Below are 16,858 nucleotides of genomic sequence, written 5' to 3' on the forward strand. Positions count from 1 at the left end.
TTCAATAGCCTCATTGGTTATTACTGTAAATCCAAATTTCCAGTTGAGAAACTTGCTTTGGTATATAAAATTATATTTTTCTGGCATTTTAAATTACTTTATTGGGTTACTTTAATATATTTAATGTATTTAATTTTTAAATACAAAACAGTCACTTCAACAATGTATTTAGGAACCCTTTAGTATTCTTTGTGTCAAAAAAACCCCAAAACCAACCCCCAAAACCCCAACCCCACCCCCCACCCTCCAAAAAAAAAAACCCAACCAAAACCCCAGCAAACAAACAACAAGCCAAAAGAAAAAAGGCCTCCTGTTGATACCAGTGAGTCCAAAGATACTGGGTTCGGTTCCTGGTAAACATCAATCAAGGTGACGTTGTCCATTTGCAGTCATAATTCTTTTAAAATATTTATCGTTTTAGAGTAAAGTTCACCCAGTGCTGAAAATTCTTGCAAGACGTTTGCACCACAATCAAGGAGGCCCTCGAAGAGCATTTCCCTGATTTAAGTGAGGGCCATTTTGATGCTCATAGTCTTGTTATGGACTTTCTTCTCTACAATGAATTTCAGCCTTTATGATAAATTTACAGCAGCAGTTCTTACCAAAAGTTTAATTACTCAGGGCTTCCAATCCCAACATTTTAATTGCTGGGTTTATTTTTATTTTTATTAAAAAAAAAAAAAAGAAGAAGACAAAATCAGAATAAACCAAAAGAGTTTAAACGATCAAGCAAAAGCCATATTTTCCTCAAACAAAAACTAGGCAGTCACTTTGTAAGTGGCTTTTATTATTTCTTAAGTGAAATGAGTATATTAAACTCAGGTCTGCTGGCATATAAAATCACTAGCAGCAATGTTCAAGGCATGCAAACTGGGAAGCATTTACAATAAATTATGGATAGAAATGTTGTTAAATTAAAACCCTTTGAGTATTCCATTTTCATTATTCATGAACTTGCATTAACTGACTAAAAATCTTTACAACTTACTTGCAATATACTATTGACGGAATTTCACTAAACAGTGTAACGAGACTTTTCTTTTTTTCACTCAGGTAGATTTGAATAACTACATCTGTACCTGGTGTTGCTCATTGCTACTGCCAGGAACCAGTAGAAAAGCTCAGTATGGTGGTATTTATACCTATAATTTTCAACAACTCGCTTCTGAACTTGTTCCCTTGTTCTGGTAAGTGCTACTTGCAAGAACAAAGGACTTCTTCAACACAGCAGAAGGCATGTGCAATTTCTAGGTGTTTGGGTTTTGTTTTTTTCTTTCTAAATTCTGATAATAAGAGTCATCCAAAGTGCATCCTTGTAGAGGATGTACCTCTGTCTTTCCGTTAGTTCATATCACAGTGACTGAATGTTAAAAGTAATATGAATACAATAGTGTCCTTTTTTTTGTTGTTTATTTATCAGATAGACTGCAGAAAATTTGATTGCAAACATACCAAAGGTTCTGTAAAATTCATTCTCTTGTTAACTAAGCAGTTTTGGTTTTAAGTTTTTCATTTACAGTATTAGAGTATTTTAATATTGCCCTGAAGAGATTTTCAAAATAGTACATTTTTTTCCTAAACCTCCATCTTGTAAAGGCATCTAAACAGCTTATGTCTGTCAAATACTTGATTCCTCCAGACATTAATGCAATTATGAAAACAAAATAGCAGAAGTAGTGTTTTGCACCAGACAGCAGTTGATGGCATTGAGTAATTTAGCCTAAATCTATTGAGCCTTCTGGAACAAAATATTTTTTCTAGCATGCAAGTATTTGATTTAGAAATTAAAAAAAAATAAAAATCTACAAGACAATCTGTTATTTAAATGTAGGGAATATTTTCAGTGGTCTAATTAAATTACCCAAGAAGTGTATCCTTACAATGCTCAAAGAGCTGATGTAAGGCATTCCATTAAATTAATTTTCTAATGCTAAAACTAATAATGTTGTGGTTATGCTTCTACTCCTGGTTTGGGTTTTTTCTGTTTGTTTGTGTTTGTTTGTTTGTTTGTGGGTTTTTTTTTTTGTCACTAAAGTAGCACAGATACTAGAATAACATTAATTGACCTGTTTTTAAACCACAGACATGATAGTTTTCCAGTTCTACAGACAAGGATGCAATTTTCAGAAATTTATACTGATCTCTCAATTGAATTGTTTAAACTCTGAAATCACTGTTACGTGAAGTACCAAAAATACTTACATTATTAAAAAAGTTAAATTTTTACCAACTCTTTTTCATTACTATAAAAGGTAATTATTTTGCAAAACCACTCTATGAATTAAGTTAGATTGCAATGTAGCTCTAATATACATGTTTTTCTAAACAATGCTGATATAATTTGGTGAGAGCCACAAATATATCAGGTCAGGTCTTCCCTCATAGAAAATATTTTGAACAGAAGCAGTGTTTCAGACATTTAAAAATGCTTCAGTTTAAATTAAAATGTTTTACAGACCTATACATTCCTCAGTGACATTACACCAGCACATTTTTTTACACATTTATGAACTAAAGGCAGATAATGCTGTACATCATCATTTTGCAAGTAAACAATTTGAAGAATATTCTCCAAATATTTTAATGGAACATTAAAAAAAGGAGGTGCACAAAGCATGCTATAGTACAATAATAAACCACAGAAATAGATAACTGAAAAGAGGTGGTTTGTTTGTTTTTTAACTGGCTTACAATGAGAAATATGAAAATGTACCAACAACTTTTCATAACTATAAAACTTGTGAAAATTGGGGCCCGTGTTTTGAAAAAGTAATTCAACAATACCTATTCTGCCACTAATATGGGAATTGTCTCTAAAATAATTATTTTTAATTTCATATCAAGGTCACGTAAAATCCACAAATCATATGAGCCCTTATTATGTCTAGCCAGTAGATGCTTGCTACAGCTCTTTAGAGCTCTAAAAGAGTTAAGCGAGCTTCGGAGTAGCAATTCAGCCACATACTACACACTACATAATTTAGACTGAGGTATCCATATTTTTTCTCTTAAATCATTAACAATAACTTACTGATAATATAAAAAGTGTGTAAATTTGTCTCATATGTGTACGTTTGATCAAAATTGCAGTAAATTTAAAAGCAAAGCACGAAAATCTCATACCTGTAAGTATACGCATCAGCTTACAGCAACTTAAATCTTTCACATTTTTGCTAAAGTGGGGAAAATATTACTTAAAAATGTGAGAGAATAATCAGTTGATAAGTATAGAAATACAAACTCCATTCAGTTATCTGAATCAGGGATAATTTCAATTTGTTTTGATAACTGCTATTAAAATACATGATATACCTTCTATCTTTGTATGCACATATTTTGTTTTCTTTTTGCACTACATGAACAGTGATCAACAATTCAAAATATCAATTGAAAGATACTCAGGTCCCACCTCTTCTTAGCAATCTAGATTTACATGTTGCAACCATACTTTCCTCTTAGCAACAACAAATCCAACATTCTACCAAAAAATGGCAATGATAAGAAAGCATTTAAGGTTTGTCATCACAAAATTTGAAACCAGGCAATACAGACCATCAGTACAGCATAGAACACCCTATGTTTAAAAGGAAAAATGCTGAATATTTAATTTTAGTTTGCTTGTTAAAATCTTATAATGCAAAATAAAAGGTAGTAAATATTTATCATAGGGGTTTTTTTAGGATTTTTGGTGAGGGATGCTGATTTCTAAGGGAAAAAAAGCAAGATGCAGTGATATTTGGGAGAACAAAATCTATGAGGATTCATTGCACAGGTGACTTTAGAGATAAATGAGTATAAACCTCATTTGCACTTTTTGCCAAGACAAACAACATCTGCTGACATCAGTAGTAACGTTGCCTACATAGAATGGAGCAGGATGGGTTGGCCTCCAAATTTTGCTAAGTAATTTACAAATATTTTTGTACCTTAAAAACTGTTAGGATGTCTTAGTTGACCTGTAACCATTCTTGGAGCATCTGAAAGATGTAGCAACAAATTTCTTTGCTAAAAATGCACTGTTCATTTCACATGGTGTTCACCCATTTGGTATATATGACTTAAAAAAAAAAAATGAAAAAAAAAAAAAATCAGTCCACAGCCACACTACATAAAAAAGAAACTTCCTAAATTTCTTTATACAGTCCTTTCTATAAAAATGATTTTTTTATTCTCTCCTTCATTTTTTTGCTTTTATTTATTCTCATTATTTTAGCTTAGCAAATCCATGTGTCTCCTTTAGAAATAATGAAAATGCTTGAAAAAATCAGAGATGTTTAATGTCAATTAATATGGACTGTATGAACTACCACTATAAGATGCAATCATTAAAACATGGCATCAGGCTGACACCCTACCACATACAGAAATTGAAAATATATGCTGCATTATGTACCTGCTCGTTTATTTAGTGAGACTTCTGAAAATTAAAAGCTGACAAGGGTTTAAAAATATATAGCCATGCTTATGACTAGGGTCCATTTACTTTGTTAACAGCATTTGAAGTTGGTATTAAAGCTAGTTTTGCTTTTCAAGTTCCCAAGCAAATTTTATTTGTAATAAAGTGAAATTCAGCTAGAAACAAGAAAAAATAATTTTATTACTAATTTTAAGAGGGATATTAAAATCACTTAATAATAAACCCCCTTTTATTTCTTTGAAGACTATGTAACCTGCCCTTAATACTTAGGAAATTTGAAAGTGACAGGCACACCTTGTTGAATAAATTTCAAGAGTTATTAAGAATAACAAAAGATACTAAATCTTAGCTTCAGTTCTATTTAAGGCACCATGTAATAGCCGAGGTACAATGATCCCTGATGTACATTCTTAAATGGCAATGGTCCATCTAGCCACCTATCCAGATTCAATACAATTGGGAATAAGTACAAGTGAGGTGCGCCAGTTACACTACCTTATTACTTTTTTTTTTGTAAAAAAATTAAATTGACTTTAATAATCAGGAAATATATTTTGAAAAGAAAATTATGTAGGTTGCTACATTCCTTGCATTCTATAAATTATCATTTATGAAAGCAGCAGATTGAACTAGTAGTAGGAAAAGACCTGGAACAGAAGAAATTAATCCAAAAGGAGTTTTTCCTGCATGTCCAGCATAATCAATTCACTTCTTTTCTGGTTCAGTTTCTATCAACTACAGTACCACTCAACAAACAATAACATCTGTGCAGCGGTCTCAAATATAGGATCAGTACTCTCAAAAAACAGGGGAACTGGCATGCAAATAAAATCTGGAGCTGTCGATTTTAAAGGAAGTTTGGATTGTTTACGTGGTGATCAAATAATTAGGTATGCCTGCAATGTAAAAATTACCACATTGTTACAATTCTATCGCTCATTCTGCATTTGTACATGCAGAGAAAACACTTCTTCCTTAGGGAAAGAAAACAGTAGATCTTCCTAACCCTCCAACAGTATGATAAAAATACCCCCTGAATGCTAACGATTTCATCAAAATAGTGTCTTCTAGTTCTGTTCAATGAAAAGCACCTTTCATAACAAATTTGATGCACCTGCTGTCAAATGAGTATGCCTCCAGTATAAGTCAAAGTATTTATTTTAATATTTCACAGAAGTGCATCTAATTAAAAACCTTTGTATATTAAATCATTATGACAAATAGTTAACATCATTAAAATATTTTTAAATTATGAAAAAGAAGTTATTTTAATTTTAGGAGGACAAAAGCATTAACATTACAAGCTTTGCAAAAATCTTCCTTGACACTCAAAACTAGGAAAACTCAATACCAAGTAACCAATGCGGAATTATTTTGCTTAGAAATCTGTTTTAAACATCCGGCAAAATGCATGCACCCATTTCATTTCAGAACTCCAATAAAAGGTAATGTTCAGCACAGCTAAAATTTGATAAGTCAACTTGCAGACCTATTCCCCTCCCCCCTTTAAGTCCAGCATCAACAGTGCTAATGTAATTGGGTGGGCACTTCAATATCACACTGCAGTATATGCATTTCCAGTAGCACTGCACTGTCTGATAGTCTGAGAATTTGTAACAATGTGCTCGTTATGAAGTGGGTTCAGGAGGCTCTGCTCTACTCCACTCTCAAGCATTGGCTGCTGCACAGAGCCCACCTGAAATGCCTGGTTTAGTTCTGTTTTCTCCCTCTTGGCTTGTGGCTCTCCATTTTCATCCAGCTCTTCTTCTATTTCACTTTCAACTTCACTGCCATCATCTGCACAAAAAAACCCCAAAACAACAACACCAAAAAAAAAAAAAATCAAACAACAAAGCAAAACCAAAACAAACAAGAAAAAATAGCACAAAAGGAAAAATCTAAACATGAATGTCTTCATTTTGCAAATAACATGAAATATGAAAACACAGGGAAGTGTACCAACCTCATAAAAAAGGTCAACATTTTATTGGGAAAAGTCAATAAATACTACAGATAAATAAGATAATGAACCCTCTCTGATGTTATCCCATTTTACTGAAAATGAAATGAAAGTGAAATGAAGAGAGGTTGATTTGCTCCAAATCATACAACCAGCGTAAGAATGGAGAACAAACTAAGCCTTTAATCTACAAAGAGGACAAAACCTCATTTCTTACTATATCCTTCAGTAACAATTAGCAAGCTATTTGGCGAGTGCTTGGACACAATTTCGCCATCTTCACTTCTCAAACTCCTAATTCACTACAAATGTCAATATATGTATATTCTTATCATACCTTTCTTTTTCCAACTGTCCATCCCCTTCAACTCTCTCACCAGGATATACAGCTAAATTCTGGGTGAAATTTTGAAAATTTCTTGTGCAAACAATAAACATTTTAAAAAAGGTTTCCTATTAAGAACCTAGAGTATTTAGTCATTGTTGTATACTATATATCATGTATAGCATATTGTACCCATATAATAGTAATACACACATAAATCATGATACAGATTTAGATTCTGCTTTCCTATGTTTAAAAAAAAAAAGAACTTATTTTGCTCCAAGAGACACATTAGTTCTACATAAAACTGTACATTTGAGAGATTTGACTGCTTACCTTTATCCATATTTCCAGGGGATATAGAATTTAAATCACCAAACTGCAAAATAAACAATAAAAAGTGTGGACACAGTCCTACACAAACACGACCTTAAATTATCTATGATGAAAACAGTACTATGCTCCAATGGTTTGTGGCTAGTATGAAAGTACATGCATGTGACTGCAGTCACAACCATAGTATACCGGTTCATTTTCCATCCCATTATATTCATGTTCATATTAAGGAAATTAACATTAAAATAAAAAATGCTCAGCAATTAAAACCATGGAATATAAACTTGAGTATATGATCTTGCTTTTTTGGGTGACTTATGTCAAGGCCTTTGTTGCTTTGAGTGAGCTATTTCTTATGTAGAATGCTGGAAAATATGACTAGTGTCCATTTTTAAACTGCAATATTTTAATGGAAAGCTCTTTTAAAAGTTCCTCTGAGAAGGTGTCTCACTAAAGGCAGCTATAGTGTAGCAAAACTATATGCAGAGTAAATAAGTGGCACCACTGAAAATAGGGTTTGTGGTTATTACAGTGCATTCTAGTTTACTTACACAAAGTGAAAAATTGCTCACAAGTAAATGCAACCTTCCTTTCTCCCTTTCCTTGTGTGAGTCATCTACCCTTCTCTTCAATGAGAAGCAGCAGAGCATAATTTGATGGGTGAATCTCAAACGAAAGGAGTACAATATTTAGATAAATATATTTCTAACCATACTTGATTCAGTCCTTTTCAGAAATATGGAAAGATAAAACCTCAGTGAACACTAAACCAGCATAAGCAGCAGCAGCCCTATCCTTCCAGGTTCCCTCACACATACTCCCTCCTCGCCTCCCCATACCCATCCTTTCGCCTTAAGTGTTCACATGGCCATGCAAAGAACCACATGATAGAACTGACCCAAGGAAAACCCCACCATTTTAATGGGGTTATTTTGCACAGGATGAATTCTCTGATCCAGTTAACCACAGGACTGCCTGAGTACTTGTGCCAGCATCAATGTCCAAAGCTAAGGGGATGGGAGAGGAGGAGACAGAGTGCTTTTCTCAGCTGCAAAGCCAGTTTATACTGGCTTCAAGTGTTTGTCAAACTAGCCTTAGTTTTTCCTATTATATTTCATCCACAGTCAGTAAATGCAGAGAAACACAAGAAGCCATGGATTTAATGAATATTTGCATTATCTTCCCTGTTATCCTCTCACCTCTCAAAGCTTTAGATTACATGCTTTCTCTCTAAGATCATATCCATCTTAAATTTCCCAAAACATTATAGGAAGTCCCACAGTGCACCAAAAACATTGCATTTAACCTATACCATGTCTGTCAAGAAAAAAAAAAAAATCATAGAGATACTACGCTTTTGCAATACTTTGCTATAAATGTCAGTGTTTAATCAAATATCTAATCAGAAACATTTATTTTTTCTAAAGCATGCCATATCAATCAAACTACAAATTAAGTCAAGACTCCCCATCTCTATGAAAAAGCACATAGAATCATATGTTCACATCTATCCATTTTCTACCACTTTAAAAGCACTGATCCTTGATGATAACTCCTAAGATAATGTGAACTCTTAAGCAACTCACACAAAATTACCGGTTAGGTGGGCTACTGTAAAAAAGAGGTCTGACATAAGCTTCAGTTTGCAAATGCGATGGGCTCATATAAGACACAGTGGCTCTGAATTGAGACTTTTGCTCTGTTTATTGAAATATAAGCATGAAAATATTCAATGTCCAATCCTGCAAGTACTTCTGTGCTACTTTCATTTCATGCATGTTGTTGTCGGTTGGCCCTGGTTAACACCAAGCACTCATCTAGCTGTTCACTTACTTCCCCACCCCCTGTCCAGAGGGATGGTGGAGCAAATAGGAAGAACTGGAGTGAGAAAGCTCATGAATGAAGATAAAGACAGGGAGATCACTTACCAATTGCTGTCACAGGCAAGAAAACACGGGGAATTTAATTTATTGACAATTAAAATAAATATTTAAATGCTGATTTGAGTAGTGGGAAGCAAAAAAGAACAAAACATTTAAACACTTCAGGAAAACATCTTTCTTCCCCCTTTCTCAGGCTCAACTTCACTCCAAGCACCTCTCTTCCCCCTATGTTACTGTTGCAAGTTACACTCAGTCCCTTCAGCGAGGCCTTGTGGTCAGTACATAGCATTTTTTCTCTGCCGCTCCTTCCTTCTCACTTTTCCTCTGGTTCTCTACAGGCTGCAGTTCCTTTGGGAATATCCCTCTGTTCTGGAGGTTCTCCACAGGCTGCAGGGAACATCTGTTCCACCATGGATCATCTCCTACTGGTCTGACTTTGATGTTCCCTCTGCTGTTTCTTACTCTCTTTTTGTCCCCTCCTCCTGTGCCTGTCTGGTGTTTACTGCCCTTTCTCAAAAGTTTTCACAGAGGTACCCGAAAGTTTGCTGATTGGGTCAGCTTTGGCCTGTGGTGGGTCCATTGCCAAGCTGTCAAGAACTGGCTGTGTCTGGCACAGGGCAGTCCCATACTTCTTCTCACAGAGGCCGCCCCTGCAGCCCTCTGCCCTGTCCCCACCTCCCCCCTCCACCCCCCAGCCTTGCCACATACAAGCAATACATGTGAACAGTGCCACTGAAGCAAAACTAACTTCTTCATGTGAACTAGCCTTCTGAAGTCAGTGGGACTACCCATTTGTCTAGATATTTGTATTGGAATCTCAAGTGTGTGTAAATATGAGTAAGCAGATCCCTGAAAGCAAGTTTTGTATGATTCTGTTCCTTTTTCGTTTTCATGTGAAATATTTAGTTTCCTAGAACTCAAAAAAGGTTTCTACCTAGCAGGTTGATCTGCTTTTTTTTCTTTTTTTTTTTTTTTAAGAAGTTACTGTGGTTTTAGTACTCTGAAAAACAATCAGCCAAGGAAACATGGATTAAGGTATATAACTCAAACTTGAAGATGCCAATGTCTTTGCAACTCAATCTGCAACACTTTTATTACAAACTATCCCATAACTCCATGTAAATGTTAAAAATGTAGATGCATATCCAAATTGATCACCAAATTCACCAGTCCATTGTCTTACATATTATCTTACCTCTCCCATAACTGCGATAGGTGTCTCTCCTGTTGCCTGAGCAACACGATGTTCTACTAAGTAAAACATGTACTCATCATAAAGCAAGCGGATCAGATGAAAAGAGCCAAAGCTAGCAGCACTGCGTAAGGTTAAATCTCGAATCACCATTGAGCTATTTAAACATAGGGGGAAAAGAAAAATCACAGTTCTTTATTAATTTATTCATATGGAATATGCACTTCAAGAATAATATTTTTTAAAGTAATGCTATCCACAAACAACAGATTTATGGTGTCTTCAGAAAGAAATGTCCGGGAAAACAATTATTTTCTGAAAGCGTGGTTGGAGACCACATTACGCAACTAGAAGCTAAATTTTCAAAAAAGACAGGAAAGGTTTTGTTTTGATATATTCACAATTACCAATATGTGAGCGCATGTGAAAACTGACCTTAGTGGAAGGAAGTTCTTTGCTAAAATTTTAAGTAATAAAATTGTATTAATATTATTTAATTTTAAACAAAACACTCTTTCAAAATATTGTGTCTGTTGTGCTCACATTCCTAGTCCAAAGTTTTTAATTGATATGCTTTTTAAACTTATAAATTTAAATAAGTTTGTGTACATCTTCTAATAGAAAAATGCAGATTGTGGATGAAAACTCTATCCCAGCTGAAACCAGGACAGTATGAAACCCTCAGAAAGTAGGTGCTACTATGTACTATTTTGGAAAAAAAAACTAGCTTTACTATGATAACTGATACAGTAGCAGATGGCGTGGACTTTTTGTCTTTATGTTCTTTTTGCACATTAAACATATTTTTTCCCTACATAATGCAAATAGAAGCCATGATATTTTAATAAATATTATTAAGAACATTGGCTTTACAACTGTATAGCTATTTAATCCAAAATGTTTCATTGCATGTTTCCAAATTAGGAATCAAATCTACATTCGAATCAAATATACAAGGATCATTTCATCCTCTGCCGAGTTGTACATAGCCTTGTGTTTAACACTGACAACACTAATCTTTGGGGGGTGGGGGGCCTCTTAATTTCTTGGGAACTATTGTCTGATATTAATTTTGTCAACATTATTGCAGCATACAGTTCAGCAACTAATAAAATAGCTCAAATAATTTAGAAGACTATTAAGAACTACCTGTAGAAAGACCATTTTAAAAGAAATTGCCGTGCTGCTTTAGGAAAGCTGGGTCTTCCTTCATACGGTTTCAATGCTTGCATCATTACATTATCAAGCCAGGCAGCCCACTGCTCCAGAGTGCTCTGCTGCTGAAGAGTCACCTTGAAATCTGTTTCTAGTCTTTGAACCATATTGTCATCACACTGACACACCCAGGAAGCCTGTTCCTGTTGCAACACATGGCAAACATGAAAGCAAACCACAAAATGTAAATTATTCTTAAAGAATGAACATTTAAATGAAAAGGATGAAATACACTTCTTAGGCAAATTAATGAATATTTTTATTTTCATGTCTCTTTCAATTTTGGAACCCAAAGTATAAAAATGGGCATCAAATAAAGTACACGCACACAAAAATAAAATGGGAAAAATCACAAATACATTGCAATGTTCCATATTAATTTTCATGAAAGAATTTTCAACTTCTCTCATAATTTTTCTAGTAAAAATTTTCAGGTATTGCCATGCTTGGGACTACAGGAACAAGGAATGGAAAGGGCAGTCAAATGCAAGTTGAGAGAATAAGAAATAGAGTAACCAAGAAACCAAAGTACCATGGTTCCTATTTATTTGAAAGAGTTAAGACCAAGTGCAATTTCTGTGATAGTTTTTAATCACCTCGCTTAAAAAGAGCTTTGTTTTCTATGCAAAAATTTACTGTTTTGCTTATCCATAGACTGCAATATATTGCACATTGCTCAATGAGTAATATAAATAGCACATAATCGGACAAACACAGTCCATGTACAATAATCAGCAATTCACACTATTAACATCAAATGTAATTATATTAAATTTTAAAGTTTAAATAAGACCAATAGGACGCTTCTGTTAAATGGAACTTAGAGAAAACCAATATCGGTTTAATATAGGCCATATTCTTAAACTTCAGCTGTCACACGCCAAGTTAACATCTCAACATTTATAGACCCTGTATCTTACCACAGAGCAATATTTAATGTACCATAGATTTGTCACATACTAATCTTAGGTAATTTGCACACCATTATGCTATATAACTATATCTGTGTTAAATTTTACTTATTTAAAGGTCTTTGCCAATAAGCAAAAAGAGCTTAACTGTTGCTAGTGAACTTCTGAACTTCTGTTAAGATAAAATGTGTTAAAATGTTTGTTCATGAAAGAAGACAAATGCATGACTACCAGTAATCTGGGCCATGTCAGTTAGCTGAGCAACAGGAGAAAAAAAAATGCTGTCTCTTCTAAGGAGAAGAAAGAGGTAAAGGGGAAACCTTTTTCTAAACCTAATGAAAAAATACTAAAATTGATGTTTTACAGATAACTGGAAACTAGTTCTGACCACTTAGGAAAGGCTGGAAATGTAAACACAAACAATGAAGGAAAGTATACCAATGATATTATCTTTGAAATAAAAATAAATGTAATGAAACAATCTATACTAGAAATAGTACTGTATGATTAATATTTTTTTAGGGAAGATCAGAAGCTATGCTATTATCCAAGATTTCTTCTTCAGGCATTATTCATGCTGTTCATTCTAGAGAACACATGTACTCTTCACTTTCGTCTTCATTAAATAAAAATTGGAAGAATGCGTGATGTGAAAGATAAGCCTTCAGAGAAAATGGAAATAGATAACGGTTCAGAGGTTTTACTTTCCTTACAGCCAAAGTGAAAGCTCGAAAGTTTCAACTGAATCATTGCACATATAAAAATCAGCAAAAAATTCCCACTTTCTTGATGGAATAATAAAAACTAACAACAAAAATCAAAGTTTCTGAGGGAAAGATTTTTTTTAAAGTCTGTTCCTTAAAGCCACAGGTACCTGTACGTTGGCAAAATCAACACGGTTGAGATCACTGAGCATCTGGTTGATCTGAGAAGTGTTTTGAAGCACAGCCCGAGCTGCCTGAGCCAGGTGATTAAGAGATGTGTATCTTCTCAAAGTCTGGGCAAAGGCACTTACAGCAGCAACCTATGAAGAAATCCATTTATCCTAACACGTTGCATTATCAGCAGGTCTTCTATTTAATCTATTTTAACTTTAAAATTACTGTATTAGTTTATGAGCCCTCAGATACTGCAATTCACGTATAATGGAACAAATACAGTTTTTCCTGTTTTTTTCTTTTTTTTTTTTTTTTGGCAAACAAAGTTATTTCTAATCCCATGCCTCATGCTTCAAGTTCAACCTAAATATGACATTTAGCATAAAAGTTAAAATGCTGCTACTTTTAGATCTTAAATGATGTCTAGTGTACAATTACATAAAGTGAAGACTGCAGTAAACTGCAGTAAACTTTGTTTACCTTGGTTTGTATCATTCTCTGTGGAATATTGCTCATGGCACTGGAAAGCCAACCTTCAAGGCTTTTTGCAAAATTGCGAATGGCTTGAGTCAAGGCACCTAAATGTTAAAGAATAAAAATAAAATTAAAAAGATGGCAAGGTATCTCTCTTGAAACCTTTTGCATCCTCAGCATTTAAATATTCTACATTGAGATCTACTGCATTTATTGGCTAACAGATGTATCCAGTCCAGGTCTGGATCCCTCTCAATACAAGAAGGATGTTTGTTGATAATCTGGAGCAAGTTCAGTAGAGGGCCACTGACATGGTCGGGGGCTGGAGCAAATACCTTATGAGGAGAGGCTGAGGGAACTAGGGGTGTTCAGCCTGGAAAAGAGAAAGTTTAGGGGAGAACTAATAGAAGCCTCTCAATATCTACAAGGTTTCAAGAAGACAGAGTCAGACTCTTCACAATGATGCATGGCAGGAAGGTAATAGAGGCTGGTTATGAAATTGAAAAAGAGAGGTCCTAACTTGATAAATTATTTTCACCCTGAGGACAGTCTAGCAGTGCCAATCCATGGCCCGTCATCGGACTCTCTACAGTGTATCCGTGCCTCTCTTGTACTAGGGAACCCAGAACTGGACACAAAACTCTAGGTACACAGTACACAACTGGCGCTGAATAAAGGGGAAGGATTACCTACCTGGATCTATTGGCAACACTTTGCCTAATGCAGCCCAGGATAGCATTAGCCCTCTGTGGCACAGGCACACTGCTGGCTCATGTTAAATTGGTGCATACCAGGACCCCCAGGTCCTTTTCTGCAAAGCTGTTTTCCAGCTGGCTGTCGTCATCCTCCTCCCCCCCCCCCCCCCCCCCCAGCATGTACCGGTGCATGGGATTGTTTGTCCCCAGGGGCATGGCTTGGCACTCCTTGTTGACGTACATGAGGATCCTGTCAGCCCGTTTCTCCATCTTGTCAAGGTCCCTCTGGATGGCAGCGCAACCCAGCCACTCTTCACAGTTTTGTGTCATCAGCCAACTTGCTGAGGATACACTCTGCCCCATCATCCAGATCACTAATGAAGACATTGAACAGTATTGGATCCAGTATTGACCCCTGGGGTACACTGCTATTTACTGGCCTCCGTCTAGATGTTGTGCCACTATGACCATGGGATCTTCGTTGAGGATGGAGGACTGCTAGGGAGAGACAGGATCCACATGACCTAGTGGGGCACAAACAGCTTTGCCAACAGACTGGATAACCTGGTAAGGAGAGCTTTACACTAGGAATGATGGGGAAGTGATGAACAACAGTCAAGCGAGAAAGTCATAGACCAAATGGGCAAGCGAAGGATGTGGCGTAAGCAGGAGGGTTCTTGTAATCAACAAAACTTCAAGCACATGCATAGGAAGTGTCAGGAGATCAGCATTATAGTAAAGCTTTCTTGCCCTTTTGGAGAAATTGGCACGATTGGGTGCTTCTTTGAAGTGTCTGCACACCTGTGCACACAACTCGGGGAAACCCAAGAGGAATTAGACACCTGTGAGCATTTGCAGGGCTACGATCTCGGGGATCGGAGAGATATTGTGGGATGTCTCATACAACTGGAGTGCTGCAATGGATGGATATGGAATCTTTAGGGAAAACAAGACAAGAAGATGCTCTATATGAAAGAAGACCTAGAATGCATGGAGCTTTGCCTGGGGATGGATGATAAGCCAGTTGAGAGCTGAAGGGTCCGGGTTAGATGACATACCAACGTGGGGGATGGTGTGAGTATCTGATACAGACTGGCTGATCAGGAAGAAGTAGATGAAGTTTTGCAGTGGGTTGACCTTGGCTGGCTGCCAGGTGCCTGACAAACTACTCTATCACTCCCCCTTCTCAACAGAACAGGGGAGAAAAACGTGATTAAAAGCTTGCGGGTTGAGATAAGGACAGGGAGATCATTCGACAGTTACTGTTGCAGGCAAATCAGACTCGGCTTGGGGAAAATAATTTAATGTATTGCCAATTAAACAGACTAAGATAATGAGGAATAGAAACAAATTTGGAAACACTCTCCCCTCCCCCCACTTCCCTTCTTCCTGGGCTCAAGTTCACTCCCAGCTCTTCTACCTCCTCCCTCTGAGTGGTGCAAGGGGACGAGGAATGGGGGTTGCAGTCAGTTCATCAGGTTGTCTTTGCCTCTCCTTCCTCCTCAGGCTCTTCCCCTGCTCTAGTATGAGGCCCCACCCACGTGAGAGTCCTCCACAGACTCCTCCAACGTAGGTCCTTCCCATAGGCTGTACTTCTTCACGAACTGCTCCAGCGTAGGTCCTTTCCACAGGGTGCAGTCCTTCAGAACAGGCTGCTGCAGTGTGGGTCTCCCCACTGGGTCATAGGTCCTGCCAGAAAACCTGCTCCGGCATGGGCTCCTCTCCACAGGGCCACCGTTCCTGCCAGGAGCCTACTCTATCATGGGCTCTCCATGGGCTGCAGCTTCCTTCAGGGCACACCCACCTGCTCTCACACGAGGTCCTCCATGGGCTGCAGGGTGACAGTGTGCTTCACCGTGTGCTTCACCATGGTCTTCACCATGGTCTACAGGGGAATCTCTGCTCGGGCACCTGGAGCACATCCTCCCCCTCCTTCTTCCCTGACCTTGGTGCCTGCATAGGTATCACTCTCATATATTCTCATGCTTCTCTCAGCACTGCTGCTTTGCAGCAGTTATCCTTTCCTAAGTATGTTATTACAGAGGCGCTACCAATGTCTCCGATTGACTCAGACTTCGGCCAGTGGAAGGTCCATCTTGGAGCCGGCTGAAACTGGCTCTTTCCAACATGAGGGCAGCTTCTGGTATCTTCTCGTAGAAGCCGCCCCTGCACCCCCCACCTCTACCAAAACCTTGCCGTGTAAAGCCAATACAGGTCTTCTTCAGGCAACTGGAATAAACCTCATGTTCACAGGCTCTGATTCTCATGGAAGACTTGAACAGCCCCAATGTCTGCTAGATGGACAACAAAGCAGAGAACAAGCAACCCAGGAGGACAGTCAAGCAGTGCAACTGGTTGCCCAGAGAGGTTCGTGTAGTTTCTGTCCTTAGATGTTTTCAAGACCCGACTGGGAAAAGCCCTGAGCAAACTGTCTGAATTCCGCATCGACCATGCTTTGAGCAGGAGGTTGGACTCGAGACCTCCTGAGGTCTCTTCCAACCCGAATTATTCTTGGAATTCTGTATTATGTAGCAATTATTTAGTTTCTGATTTAACAAACAGATCTGACCAC

General features: G+C 37.0%; 1 protein-coding gene across 4 annotated transcripts in view; it reads right to left on the minus strand.

The window, feature by feature from the left end:
• Positions 1-252: 252 nt before the first annotated feature.
• The window catches only part of LOC136004334 (transcription factor RFX3-like), a 141,719-nt gene continuing 125,113 nt past the window's right edge, over positions 253-16,858 (minus strand). For 3 of the 4 annotated variants that reach the window (XM_065660761.1, XM_065660760.1, XM_065660762.1), the window contains 6 exons: positions 13,598-13,695; positions 13,114-13,263; positions 11,263-11,471; positions 10,117-10,270; positions 7,039-7,081; positions 253-6,214 (listed from right to left, as the gene is read on the minus strand). In XM_065660761.1, coding sequence (XP_065516833.1) covers positions 5,973-6,214; positions 7,039-7,081; positions 10,117-10,270; positions 11,263-11,471; positions 13,114-13,263; positions 13,598-13,695 — 896 coding nt within the window. In that variant the 3' untranslated portion in view covers positions 253-5,972. Of the gene's footprint in view, positions 6,215-7,038; positions 7,082-10,116; positions 10,271-11,262; positions 11,472-13,113; positions 13,264-13,597; positions 13,696-14,470; positions 14,661-16,858 lie in introns of those variants that run through there. The other variant, XR_010608389.1, reaches the window with a different exon arrangement.

The sequence above is a fragment of the Lathamus discolor genome, chromosome W, assembly GCF_037157495.1.
Source record: "Lathamus discolor isolate bLatDis1 chromosome W, bLatDis1.hap1, whole genome shotgun sequence".
Lineage (NCBI taxonomy): Eukaryota > Metazoa > Chordata > Aves > Psittaciformes > Psittacidae > Lathamus > Lathamus discolor.